Source organism: Varanus komodoensis, unplaced genomic scaffold (assembly GCF_004798865.1).
Source record: "Varanus komodoensis strain SLA01 unplaced genomic scaffold, ASM479886v1 scaffold7_3, whole genome shotgun sequence".
Taxonomy (NCBI): domain Eukaryota; kingdom Metazoa; phylum Chordata; class Lepidosauria; order Squamata; family Varanidae; genus Varanus; species Varanus komodoensis.
In genome coordinates, this window is record NW_025336480.1 from 7,001,634 (window position 1) to 7,015,670 (window position 14,037).

Genomic DNA, 14,037 nt, shown 5'->3' on the forward strand with positions numbered 1-14,037 from the left:
TGCCCTCTGCCAGAGGAGAGCGTTCTGGCTCCATCCACTCCATCCTGTGCAGTCTGCCTCGCACTTTGCCGCTGCACGAGTCCAACGCACGCGGCTTCCTCCCACTCTCCCTCTCGCCCACTCCGTGTGCTTTGGAACTCAGGCTCTCATGAGAGATCATTAACTTTCAGAACAATCAGCAATTCCTTTCATATATTCCATCATGCAGGGCTGTAACTTTTGGAATGTGCTTTGCCATTAAATAATACTGTGACCTATTAAAGAACAGGCAACGGCAGATCTTAAGATGCTTCTGTCAGGCTTCTACTGATGCGATGGAAGCCTCCACCTGAGACTTTCACATAAGAATCTGAAGGTTGTTCTGCAGTCACTGTGTCTACTGTTATTCCTATTATTAATATTCTACCTTTTTGTCCTCTTGTGAGGAACCCGAAGCAGGTTCCATAGTCCTTCTCCATTCCATTTTAGTCACACAACAACAACCCTGTGAGGCAGATAAGGCTGAGAGTCTGTGACTGACTCAAAATCACCAGGGAGATTCCTAGATAAGTGCAGACTAGAACCTGGATCTGATGCATGTTTTAGATGGACTAAGACTTGCATTTTAATTTAGATGAAAACAAAAGTTGAGATGGGCTTAAAGCAAGACAATTGGAACTTTTTTTCCCATCCAAGTGCTTCAGAAAGTAACACCTAATGGCTACCGAATGCACATGATCAACACAGAACTGGAGCAGATTCTGAATTATTATGTATTAAAAGAGTGAAGGGAGAACTAAACTTCCTGCGCCATGATTTCACCAACAAGAGGCCTCAGCAGAAGCCTTCCTTTAGAGCTTTGAAGCTAAATGTGAGGCTTAACTTTGCATCTCAGAGACGCCAGTGTGACCTCACTCAGGCAATAGTAATTCATGCCCAAAAGAGATCACCAAGAACGCTGAGTGCCCGCTGATGTCGACAGGGGCCAATCACACCCCATTTGGAACAAATGATGTAGTCCTAACACAGGCCTGCATGCCCCGTGGTCTCGAGGCCTATGGCAACTTCTCCCTGGGTATGGCATGAGGGCAATTTTACTTATCTATTGCTCTCTCTAGGGGCAAACAGACCACCAGCTTTTCTTTTCTGCATTGCACTTTTGCATCACAGCCCTGGATGTGAAGGAAGCAACCCCCTGCTGCATACCAATACATTAGTGTGGGTGTGAAAAGTCATAGAAGCAAATGCTAAAAGGATCCCATGGCAAACTGGAGTGGGTGGGGGGAGGGAGATGGTCCAATCTCACAGCGAGTGTTTGTGTTAGCAGTACTTCTTTCCAGGTGTAACTGGACTAGATAGATACATACTGGGGAGAAATAGGGGAGGAAATGCTTTCCTGCTCTCACAAGTGTGCCCTTCTTGAGTTAGTGAAAATGGTAAAAGTTGCCTTCAGAGCTCTTTGAATTGTGCAATTTTACTGTAACATGTCAGATGGAGAGGGCTACCCCTAACAGACTGGAACTTATCCTGTATATCTTTGTATATTCTTTTTCTACAAATATATTTGCATTTCCTTTGTTCTTGAGTCTTAATCTGTAAGGACCTTTGTTAGTATCCCACTGCAGTCCGCGAGCGCGCGCGCGCGCGTGTGTGTGTGTGTGTGCGCGCGCGCGAGCAATCGAGCCTACTTTCCAGGCCACTTTTTATGTGCCTGATGCAGGAGGCTTGATCCTCCTGAAGCAAGTGCCACAATAAATCGAAGGAGCTGCCGGACTCTGTCGTTCCTCGCCGAGATCAAGGCATTCTGCTGAGGCTGCAGTGATAGTGTTAGAACAAGCAGATCCACTTCAGCAAGCTTTTTGTGCTGGCAGTTCAAGTGTTTTCCGCCTTACGATCCCAGTTACAGTGCTTGAATGTGAATATAAATACATATCCTAATTAAATGCTGTCTCGAGCTTTGTTCAAATAGAAATGGTGACATGTTGTGGTTGGTTAAATTAATCTTAGGTAAAGTATGCCATCTGAACACCCTGGGGATTTCTCTTACATTTGTTGCTAAAGGTCATAAATCTGAATTCTAAGTAGATACCAATTATTACACACAGTTCCTCAAATACCAGCGCTTACCCAATAGCATGCATTCATTTAACCACATATAATTTGGCAAATACTCCGTAACTATCTCTTAATATTCCTAGCCAACTTTAACAGCAGAATGAATAAAGCAAACAGAGCTTTGTGGAAAGGGTAGGGTGAAAAAGGGGGCCACAACCTACAGGGCTAATATAATGAGTGAAAGCAACCAATGACTTGAAGGCTCACAAAGCCTGTCAATTAATTTTCAGCCTACAGTCACTTTGCCTTAAACGGCTCAGTTTCCTTTGAACGTTACGGTTACCCAAGATGCTCTGCGTGCAACACAAACCTTGAGAAAATGTGCATAATACTCTCAAATTAAAAATAAAGAGATGTTCATAGTTGCTCAGACTTTGCAGAAATGTCTCAAAGAATAAGGAATACATTTATTTGCAGGTATAGCTGAACTCCATGTGGGAATTCTTCTTGGATCTACATACGGATAGAAGAAGCCTGCTAGACCAGAGCAAAGGCCCCTTTGGTTCTGCATCACATTTCTCACTGTGGCCAGCCAGATGCTCAAGAAAACCCACAAGCCAGAAAAATGGGCACTAGGCATTTTCCACTGTTGTTCCCCAGAAACTGTTATACAGAAGTGTGCAGCCTCTGATCCTGGAGGAGACCTATTGCCCCCATGGGCAGCCTCCTTCTCTTCCAAGAATATTTCTCATCATCTTTCAAAACTATCTAGGTTTGTGGTCCTCATCACATCTTGGGGAAACGAAAGCCACAGTTCAAGCTCCCCCAGCAGCCATTTGCTTAGCCCAAAGAGCTGGCAAGCTGCCTTACCAAGGCCCCTTGCATTATAGTCATGTTTCCAGCATTTTTCACTTGCACCTGTTTGCATCAATGCCCTTCTTCTTACCTGGATGCTGGAAAATGCAAAGTAGCCTAAAGAAGTGATGATAGTACTTCCAGCCTGTGACACCTTCACATGTGTTTGCTGAGTAATTGTCCCATCCTGTCGCCATAGTCATCCATATTAGTTTTAATCCTTCAGCAACTTCCAGGGTCCCTGCCGAGTTTACTACTGATAACTGCTCTTCCCACCCCCAAGCCCTCTTCAGTTTTCTCCAGCCCAATGTTTGAAAAGGGCTAGGTGGTTGTGTCTAGTGGCCATGACATTCTCCCGCAGTGTTCCTGGCATAACATCAATTCAGGGCATTGTGGGAAATTAAAGTAACAACTGGCATGGATGTTGCAACTATTTGAATTCACCAGGGCCCCCAACAGAGGAAAGGGCCCCTAATAGAGAGCATTTGGCAAGGGTCTCCTCAGATGTGGAGCTGGCCCTTCCCTTTCTGCATCATCACCACGACCCACTTTTGTACAGAGAGGGCAGATTAGAGCGACATGACAAGACACAACGGTTTCTTGTGCAGGATGTGTCTGTTGTGGCATTCAAACCCTGTCATGGTATTTCCGCATGGTACATTTGATTCTTAGAAATCACAATAAGAAACAACAGTCTGTTCTATGATATCCATTCTTCACCATGGTTTCTCTTTCATCTAAACCCAGGATTGTGGTTTCCACAGTGCTGGTATGAGCTACCACAGAGTCCCCTGGAAAGCGTGGCAACTGCTATAGGAGCTGCTCCAGCGATCCAGTGTGGGATTGAATCTCAGCTGTGGTGACTGATTGGACATGTGCCAACATGGGAGGACTCAGCAAGGAGGACAGAAACCATGCTAGCATTGAAACCATTTGATCATCGGTCAGACACCTCCAGGCAAAATAGCATGTACTATGGACACCACACAGGGTTGCTTGTCATGCTGTGTGAACCCAACCAGAGAGTATAGCAAGAGCTGCCCATTTAGAGAAACTGTTGGGAGCTGTCCAGCACCTAAAAAAAGTCTAGTGAATCCTTCCTGCACAGAGAACTGAAACTGCTGGGCTAAGGACTGAACACAGGGCCATATAACAGCCAGTCAATGGTGCAAGTAAGGCTGAACTTTCCAGGCCCTACAGCAAAGGGCCCCCAAATAACCCTCACCCCGAATAACCATGCAGAGAGTGGCAGGTGATCCGGACAGAAGGACAGCAGAAGCAAACTATGTTTTAGTCCTGATGGTGCCATGATTTGAGTTCAAAATGCAGGACAGCGCGTGCTTATAGGTTAGGGACATTTGTTGTGGTTGCTGTTGGAAGTTTGTTTGTTTGTTGTTCCATAAAAAGTTTGGAGTGAGCAATCAGTTTTGTTGCTATTATTTTAACATTTCAGTGGTAAAGCATGAAATGTGAGGGCAGGGGAAGAGAGAAATGTAAGTTGTACGTTTTGCAGCTGACTTGCTAAAGGGACAGGTTTGGGTCTAAACTCACCCAGCTGCACCACTGCCCATCGTCCAGGGAAGAGGGGAGCAGAAAAGTGGGTCAGGAACCAGCCAGAGAGTGAAGAGAAGGGCTAGAGGGAGGTATGGCCCTTCCCATCCCCTCATCCAGATGCCTCCTGGGTGACAGGGAAGAGGCCAGTGAAACCCAGCTGAGCAAAAGAAAGCAGGGGCCCACAGCCAGGAGGAGCAGCAAGGCATTCCCTGTGCAGCCACTGATTCTGTCAGACACCACACAAAGGCCCAGCATCCCTGGATCTGTTCACTAAGGCCCCCAACATGCGCGCGCAGCCCACTGCCTCCAAATTCCCTCTTGTGCTGGCCTACTTTAAAGCTGGAGCACAGCCCAGCTGCACCGAACACATGCGGCGCATTGTCATCTTGCGCTTCTGCTCTGCAGTGCCTATTCCCGCTCACCCAACAAAGCAGAAACAATTTTGCTGTGTTGGCTGCCTTTAGTGGCTTCAGCAAGTGCAAGTGAAGACAGATCTCCCCGTAGAGTTTTGTTTGCCTGCGTAGATCATCCATAAAGAACAGCAATCCATCGAACTGGGCTGCCAGTCCAAGATGTGGTTGAAGCCTCACATACAGCTAATCTAGGGAACAGTCACCTTCCCCAACTCCACCCTGATATTTTTCCTTAATCCATCTAGACTCTTTGAAATAGGAGGAGGACAGCAAAAAATTAAGAGTCTCATCTAATAACAGCAATAATAATACTGTCAATGGCTTAATAAAGCGAGGACTCAACATGCTAATTACAGCAGCTTGTCATGCCACCACCTTTTAAAAATACAAAATCTTTCAATCAGTTTTCCACCCTCCCTGTGCATCTGCACAGGAGGTGCTTGAGCTGATCAGCAGAGAACATCTTTGCATGTTGCTAACTAGTTGCTTTAGAATACCTCCCGCTGTTTCGGCCCATTAACCCAAGCACAACAGCTTGATGAATTAATGCTTATATAGGCACAGTTGGCAGCTCTAATTAAATAATTATGGCTATGCAGCTGCAAAGAAGCTGGAATGTCCCGTCGGAAAACCAGCTGTCAGTTTTATTGGTCCTCAGGGTTTTTGAAAGGGAAATTTTGGAAATGTGATGTGAAGGGGATCTGACCACTCCAGACACTCTCAGAACAGATTACTAGAATCCATACATTTGACGATCCAAGAGTATCTATCTGGATCCTTGCTCTGCCCCAGCAAAGTCATACATTGTTTCGTTGCACATATGAAATGAATGATTGTCATTATTAGAATAATGCTCAAGTCACCTGCTGTTGCATATGGTAAATTCTGGCTTTTGGTGAAGCAGTTCAATCTGATGAATGCCATGAAGGGCTGGGGAGAATGCCATGATCAACATTCGTAAGAGAAGGGGTTCTCCTGGTCAAATGAGGGAGTCAGTTCCACAGCAGTCTTACACTGGCTTCTCTGAGCATTTTCACCAACTTTTCCCTGCCACAGAATTGATCCAAGCGAATGCCAACTTTTGAATCCATAGCTGACCCTGCCTGATTCTGGAGAGCAGGTATGGATTTCATCCTGTGTGTGTGTGGGGGGGGGGGGTCACTGCTGAGCCCCAGTCAAAAGGAGTGATAGGATCATCAGCCTCATCCCAAACCTTCAAGAAGGCTCTGGACACTGAGAGGTCATGGCAGGCCATGAGATCATATCCTGACCTTTATGAAAGTTCCCAATCCATACTCTCTGGTATGGAGTAAAATTTGCTCACTTCGCTCACTTAGTTTGCCTCTATTGTGCATGTCCATGATCAGCCATATCTAGGCTGCCTCTCTGGACTCCACACACTGTCTTTTCCCAACTGAGGGATTGAACAGACATATGCAACTGGCTTAGACAGGCAGAGACAGCTAATCTGGAATTGAAGAGGTGCAGAGTGATCCACAGAACTTTGGGTGACAATACTGGGCTCCAAAGCTAATTTTGTTGTAGGCAATTGCCGTGGTACCCCCAGACCAGAACATTCTAGGTGATTTTGGGATGGAAAACAAAAGCAGGGAGGCCTCCAAACGAGAAAGTGCTGTAATGAGGGGCTTCAATTACCCACCCCATTGACTGGGAAAATGCATGTCCTTGTCAAAACAAAAAGGTTAAATTTCTCAATGCCCTGGCAGAGTTCATCCTAGGACTGACCAGAGGAAAGGTGACTCTGGATTTAAACCTATGTAGTTTAGCTCAGGATCTAGTACAAGGAGTAATGTTGTTGGAATTAGAAATGGTGACCACAGTGCTATCAGATTTAACAAATATTAACCTGGAAACTTTTCAAGTCCAACACAGTTATGACAGAGCGAATTTCCCTAAAATGTGAGATCTGGTAAAAGGAGGCTGAAAGGGGGAACTGAGAGGGCTAATCCCTTCAAAATATTTGGCATTTACTCCAAAGTGCTCTAAGAGCAGCACAGGTAGAATATATAACTCTGGTTAGGAAAGGTAGTACCAAATTCAGTTTGCCACCAGCATAATTAACAAGCAAGATCAAGAAAGCACTTAGAGAATAGGAGCCTTCTTTCAGAAAACAGAAGTCTTGCACATATAAGGAAAACCAAAGGGGGTACATATGCAAAAAAAGTTGCAAAAAACCACCATTTTGTGGAGCATATTGCTAACAGCATCAAGGCCAACAATTATTTAAATATAGCAGAATGTTTAACACCAACTACAGAGGCAGTTAGACACTGAATGATAATGATAACGGACGTAAAGGACCACTAAAGGAAGATGAGGAGATGCAGAAAAGCTGAATGATACTTTTCTCATTGGTCTTCACTATAGAACATGTAAAACAGGTACCTGGGTCTGAACCAGATTTTTTTCCAGGAAAATCTGAGGAATTAAAGTAAATACTGATTTACGTTTCTAACTTTATTGACAAACTGGAAATAAATAAATCACCAGGCCCAGATGGTATCCATCCTATAGTTCTTAAAGAACTGAAAAATGTATTTCCTGATCTAACAGGAATGTGTTACATGCCCCTAAATTCAAATTCTATGTGCGAGGACTGGAAAATGGCCATTGTAGCATCAATTTTTTAATATGTGTACAGAGATGATCTGGGAAATTACAAGTCAATTAACTTAATGTCTCCTCCAGGTAAATTGATTGAAAGCCTTATTAAAGATAACATTAGTAAGAATATTGAAGGGTAAGCCTTGCTGCAAAACAATCAACATGGTTTCCACAAAGGTAAATTCTGTCTTATGAACCTTCACGAGCCTTTTTAGAGCATCAGTAAACATCTGGATACAGTTGATGTTGTTTACTTGAATGTTCAAGAAGCTTTTGACAAAATCCTTCACCAAAGATTCCTGAGCAAACTTAGCAAACATGGGCTAAGAGGAGAGGTCCTCCAGTACACCTGTAACTATTTACGGAACTTAAAGCAAAGAGTAGGAATAAGTGGTTAATTCTCCCAAGGAAGGAATCTGTGGGGTCCCCAGGGATCTATGTGAGGATCAGTACTTTGACCTGGAATAAATGACCTGGAATTAGGAGTGAACAATGAGGTGGCACAATATGAAATTATTTAGGGTGGTTAAAACAAAAGGAAATTATGAGATCCTCCAAAAGAATATCTGCAAACTGGAATAATGGGTATCAATGTGGCAAACGCAGTTCATTTTAAATAAGTGTAACATAATGCATGTTGGGGCAAACAATCCCAACTTCAGTATAAGCAGATGGATCTGAGCTAATGGTGAGTGAGCTACAAAAAGATATTGGGGTTGTGGTGAACAGGTGAACCCAGTGGACAGTGCCTGAGAAAAAGACAAATTCCCTGTTGAACATCATTAGGAAAGGAACCAAAAATAAAACTCCCCAAATGATACTCCTGCTAGGCAAATCTCCGGTGCAATCATACTGGAATATTATGTACAGTTCCAGTCTCCTCATCTAAAAATACGTATTGTAGAATTAGAAAACATGCAGACAAAGACAACTACAATGATCAAGGGGCTGGCGCAGCTCCCCTGTGAGAGAAGTTTGCAATGCATGGGATTGTTTAGCTTAGACAAAAGTGAATTAGGTGAGACTTGATAGATCTCTACAAAATTATGCAAGGTGTTGACAAAGTAATTAAAGGAAAAATATTCTTCCTCTCTATAATACTAGAACCCAGGGTCATCCCATGAAGCTGTTTGGTGGGAGACTCAGGACAGATGTAAGGGAATAATTCTTCTTATACCAGATATTTAAACTCTGGAAGTCACTTCCACAACATGTAGTGATGACCACCAACCTGGGTGGCTTTAAAGGGGGACTCCTGGGCCCAATGGCTCCAGTATCAATGAAATGCTATGTGCATCAGTGGCTGGGGAACATGGGTAGGAGAGTGCTGTTGCACTCATGTCCTGCCTGTGAGTTTTCCTTGAGTAGCTGGTTGGCTACTGTGTGACCAGAATGCTGGACTAATGGACCTTCGGTCTGATCCAGCAGGGCTCTTACGTCCTTACACAGACACAGACTCTCGAATAGCTCCAGGCAGGCAGCTTGCTCCACCATGAGTGTTACTCAAGCGCAGGAGGAGCTACTGACTCTGCCTTGCACAATGCGCAGGTAGGCCAGCTCAAGCCTGCCAAGGGTGTTGAACAAGCACATCTACAGAGTCAACTTTTTGTGGAAGAGCTGCTCCAACATAGACACTCTCCGGGCCGGGGCTGTGCTGTGCTGCCTTCATTCCTCTTCTCCCCATGTGCCACCCAGTCTAGAGCTCAACCAAGGCCTTTTATCATTCTTTGCTAAGACTCCCCCACCAAGGCTTCCTGCCTGCCTGAAGTGCGGTGATCACTGGTGAATCATGCCCAAAGTGGTATGGTGCTGTGCCTTCTCTAAAATCCAGATATTTCAGGAAAGGGGGAAGCAAGTCTAAAATTTGGAGAGAGAGATTATCAGGGGAACCATGTATCATCATGAGTGCAGTTTTATTTGTCATAATGTGGGAATGTCAACTTACTTGTCTGCACCCCTGCCAAAAGAAAAGAAACCCATAAAGGTAGACCAAATGAAGTACTGCAAGCTAATGTACTGCTTGAGCACCGATGAGATTAACTACAATGTAAGAGCAGTCCCTGATATTTACTCACCAGGCTATGACTTCAATTCTAACCTTTGGGCAAACAAGCAACTAAAAACTCCAGCAACTATTTGGATCTTGGTTCTTCCTAAGTAAAGGAGATCACCAGTCATCAATAACTTCCTGTCATTTCCTAATTCCTCCCATTATATTTTGTAATAGACAGACTTGCAGAGATTATCTTTTTTGAAATAAACACCTTTGCATTTTTAAAAAATTCCACTGATATCAAACTCACCAGAAGTTTATATAGACTCTTATATAATCTTAGTAGAATGGATGTCCTGTGAATTCAGTGTCAGTATCTGTACTTACTACTCAATATAGTTAGAACCATTTCTTAATATCTGCACTACTTTTCAAAACCTTTCATTTAAATACCACACAAAGTGAAACAGGTTTCTAGGACAAGGTATCTCTTCTTCACATTTATGTTCACAAAACACATATACAAATGATAGCCTGTTTGTGGTAGGGGACAAACTAATTCTTCCTCCACTTGAAATAAAGAAAGGATAAAATACTGTAGCCACACATATTGAAAATCAAGTACTTTGATAAAGCATGGCATCAGAACTATCCTGGTACAACCAGAAAGCTGTTTGTCCATAACATGCAAAAACGTCATATCTGATCCCAAAACCCTGTAGAGATTCCAGCCAGCACAGTAAATTTATGTAGTTAAGGAGGAGCGTTTACACCAGAGTTACAATAGCAAGATGCAGGAGCTTCATTCTTTAGGCATTTGCTTTTGATTTTAATACCTCTTATTTAAATCCACCACATTTCATGGTGGAAAAGACTTCTGTTGGAAAGGAAGCAGAGTGAGCAGATTTTGCTTTCCCTTCTCTGCATGTCAATTTTGTTGACAGATGGCTTGGTTGACTCTGCACAGTTATTACCAAACATCTATTACCTTTGTAAATTGAATCTTATTTGAAGAGTTTCTGTAATTAAATCAGTAGTGTCTTTTCAGGGCTTGCATGACCCTGAGCAAGTACTCAAAAGGCAGGTAAGATCATCAAACTGATCATTAACAAAGGTGGGATAACAAGGAGTATCTCTGGATACGTGGGCGAATGTGCACACATGCAGTGCAAGGAGAGAGGGAGGGAAATTCTAGCAGTCTGTGCTGCCACCTAGCCAAGACCACACCACTGAAGTCACCATCCCTGCATGCTCAAAAGACTGGTACCAAACATATTCCCCTTGCACATCCTATTCTGCCAGAACAAAACTTCAGTGAACAGCAAAGACAATGAGTCTTGTTCAAACTAGAAAGGCGACCCAGCTGTCCAAAGAAACAGACTCCAAGCAAATGCACGGCTCACCACACCAGAAATTGCTTGTACTTACGGTAAAAGACGTATTCTGTGTAGCTGGACCAGACTTTGTCATCGGTGTATTGATTAACAAAAGAAGCTGTCACAGAGGAATTACAGGCGACCATGTGGAATCCACATTCTGACAACATATCAAAAGCCCTCTCCAGGTGCCTGAACTTCAGGTAGAACCTGGAGGTGTATCTGTCAGGAGCCCGGTCTGGATCTCTGCTCTCATTCAAACTTTCTCCAAAAACTTCCTTGACTAGAGCAATCCTTCCACAGACCAAAATCCTTGGGACTCTCCTGAATTTAGCATCTGCTTGAGTCTCCCTGCCCATGGTGCACGACCCTCTATAGCCAATGGTAATGAAGCCCCACTTTCGGTCCGAGGGCACCAGCGATGACGGGGCACATATTCTGGTGTCACTGCTTTGGGAAACCTCCTCATAATCACTATGGCAATAGTCATCAGGGCTTTGCTTGATCTCATCGGGAGTCAAAAGTTTGACCAACTCCGGCAGCTGAAAGTACTCGGCTTCCCTCTTGAGCCTTCCTCGTTCTGGGAAATGGTCGGGCAGGACCACCTGCTTGTCCCTGAGATAGTCCAGAATATAGCGGAACAGAAAGCCGTCTCTGTCAATGAAAATCCTCCCTTTCGAATCTTTTGCTAGGTCAGCGACTGCCTCTCTCTTTGCAGTGAACATTTTCCAAAGCAGGGAGTGGGGAATGCCTGTTAAAGTCGAGTGACGAGTGAAGTAAACCTGGCCACCCACATTCAATTCTATCACCTCCGGGAAGGACTGCGAAGCAGATGCTTGCTCTCGAGAAGGGAGGTAAGTCCTGCAGTTTCCACTCAAGGCCATGGTACTTTTGAACAAACCAGCCACAAGTTGGGGCAGAACTCTCACTCACATCCAAGATTTCCGTAAGGCTCCTGTACTCCTTCCCCCTCCTCAAGAGTCTCCTAGCATTTGAGGAGACTGGGTTTTGTGGAGTGGGGGGGGGGGTGGAAAAAGAAAGAGAAGTTGCAGTATTTAATTTTGCAGTGGTCCAGAAATGGTCACAAAAACTGGCAGTGGCTTGAACCTTATGGAGCAGGTGAAGGAGGCTTACTTCAGCAAATGCAATCAAGCGATCAGATCTTCCATCAAAGCCCAAAACAACAGGGGAAAACCACATTCCTTATTATTCACATGCCTGTTGAATAAAAAGGAAAATAAGAAAAAAATTATCCCCCTCTGTATGGGGAAAAAAAGATCTAAAAGCAATAAAAAGCAGTGGAGTTTGCATGCTCCACATAGCGCTGATTCAAGGGAATATTTAACTCGCTATGTCATTTTTTGTTTAGATTTCCTCTTCTGACAGTAAAGGAGTTAATAAGACACCACACATCTCATTTAGAATATGTAAAAGAGGGGATTGAAGCATCAAAGCTTACCTTGGTTACACTGATGCATATACAGTTCCTGTGAAGAGAAGCAACATTTTCTGATCAGCCCCCAAATCAGCACTGAGGCAGACAGAATCTCAGAGAAGGAGCAAATCCCAAAGCAGGAAAGGACCCGAGATGAGCTGGGTCCATTTGGCAATATCCAGACAGAACATTGAGTTAAACCCACGCAGAGGAAAGTTAAGCAGAATGGGCATTGGAGAGGAACCGAGCTGTGTAGCAAGAGTGGAGAGAGAAAAGGCAAACCCAGCATAAATCCCAGGTCAGGATCCTTCAGGAGAGGAGAGAATTTCAGCAGGAGGACCTTGCTTTAGATGACTTGCAGAAGGCTCAGACTCCGAGGATGGCACTGGCACATTTAAGGGGCACCCCCCCGTGGCACTGTCTCCATCTGTAAGGACCGAGAGCTTCCCATGTTTCCCAGCCACGCTGAGAGAGTCCAAGCTTGCAGCAGTTTGAAAAGATGCCCTGGGAAGCAGCTTGTTCTGCTTTTACTACCCAAGCTCTGCTCTCATTGCTGAGCTGGGTGGTTCCACAGTTCCCAGTGCAGTTCAGATGCTGTTGTTTCAGCAGTGCAGGGAAGAAACCATCCAGGGAAATGACTATTACATCATCTTAAAGGAATATGGCTTTGAGAAAGCCGAGAAACCTGGAGGGGGTGGGATTCAAGAGTTCATTTCTCTCTTCTTCATTTTTTAACGAGTTGCAGAAGGAGAGGCACAGCGTGAAGCTGCCACAGACAGCTATTCCCAAGCCAAAAGCAGTGCTCCAGGAAAGCTTACATCGCTTAATCCGCTGGATGAAAGGACCAGTTCCACATTTTGTCCCTTGCAGTGCTCTCCATTTGAGCAGGCATTAAGTTCTTTCTAGTCCTAAACACACCGGTCTCTCTCGACCCTGTTGCGCATTTGACTGCCCTGATAAATCAAATCCCTCTGTGGTGCTGGGCAAATGAAGCCTTACGGTTTGATACTGTCCCCTAAAGACAGGCAGAACAAATTGAACTACATAAATATGTAAATTAAGCTTTGATTTCCCCATGCACACATGTATAGAAAAATGTCAGCCCTTTCACACCAAATTAACTCATCATGATCTGTCAAGCAACCAGAGGAGGAGGGAAAGTGTGGAAAGAGAAAAGAAACAGAAAGGTCCCTTAGGTGGGCGGGGGGGGGGGGGATTGTCCTACACTTTTAGAATAGAAAATATCCTACACCTCTGAAATCAAGTGCCACACTGAATCCCACTCTGAGAAACCCAGGCAAATGTGTGCAGGATTAAAGCCTCAGGGTCCTGGCTTGAGAAGCAGCAGGGGTTATGCCACAGAGAGGGACAACCTAGCTGTAACAAACAACAAAAAACATCCCGGATTATATATAGTGCCTTTTCCCCAGGATGACGTCACTGCTACTTCTATTACTGCTGATGAAGTTGCAAGGATTAAATTAAGCAGCTAGTTAATTTACATAACACATTCTCATTTCCAGGTCAATGTCTGTCTGGCTCTGCCCCCAGACAAGCCAAGGAGTGCTAAGGTTTGATGGAATGTGCCAATATTTTTCTCATCGATGTTCAGAAGCAGTTTTTTAAAAGTTTGTTGCGTTGCACGTTGGGACCCATTGGCTCAAACCAGTCCTACTTGTTGCCAGGGGGATTTTTTCAAGGGGGGGGCTGGGGGAGGGTTAAGCCTTTCCCTCCACAGGGATATCTCAGCCC

General features: G+C 44.4%; 1 protein-coding gene across 1 annotated transcript in view; it reads right to left on the bottom strand.

Annotated features, from left to right (window-relative positions):
• KCTD16 (potassium channel tetramerization domain containing 16) overlaps positions 1-11,734 on the bottom strand; it is a 175,217-nt gene extending 163,483 nt beyond the window's left edge. The window contains exon 1 of the mRNA XM_044454434.1: positions 10,903-11,734. Coding sequence (XP_044310369.1) covers positions 10,903-11,734 — 832 coding nt within the window. The remainder of the gene's footprint in view (positions 1-10,902) is intronic.
• Between the last annotated feature and the right edge of the window lie 2,303 nt (positions 11,735-14,037).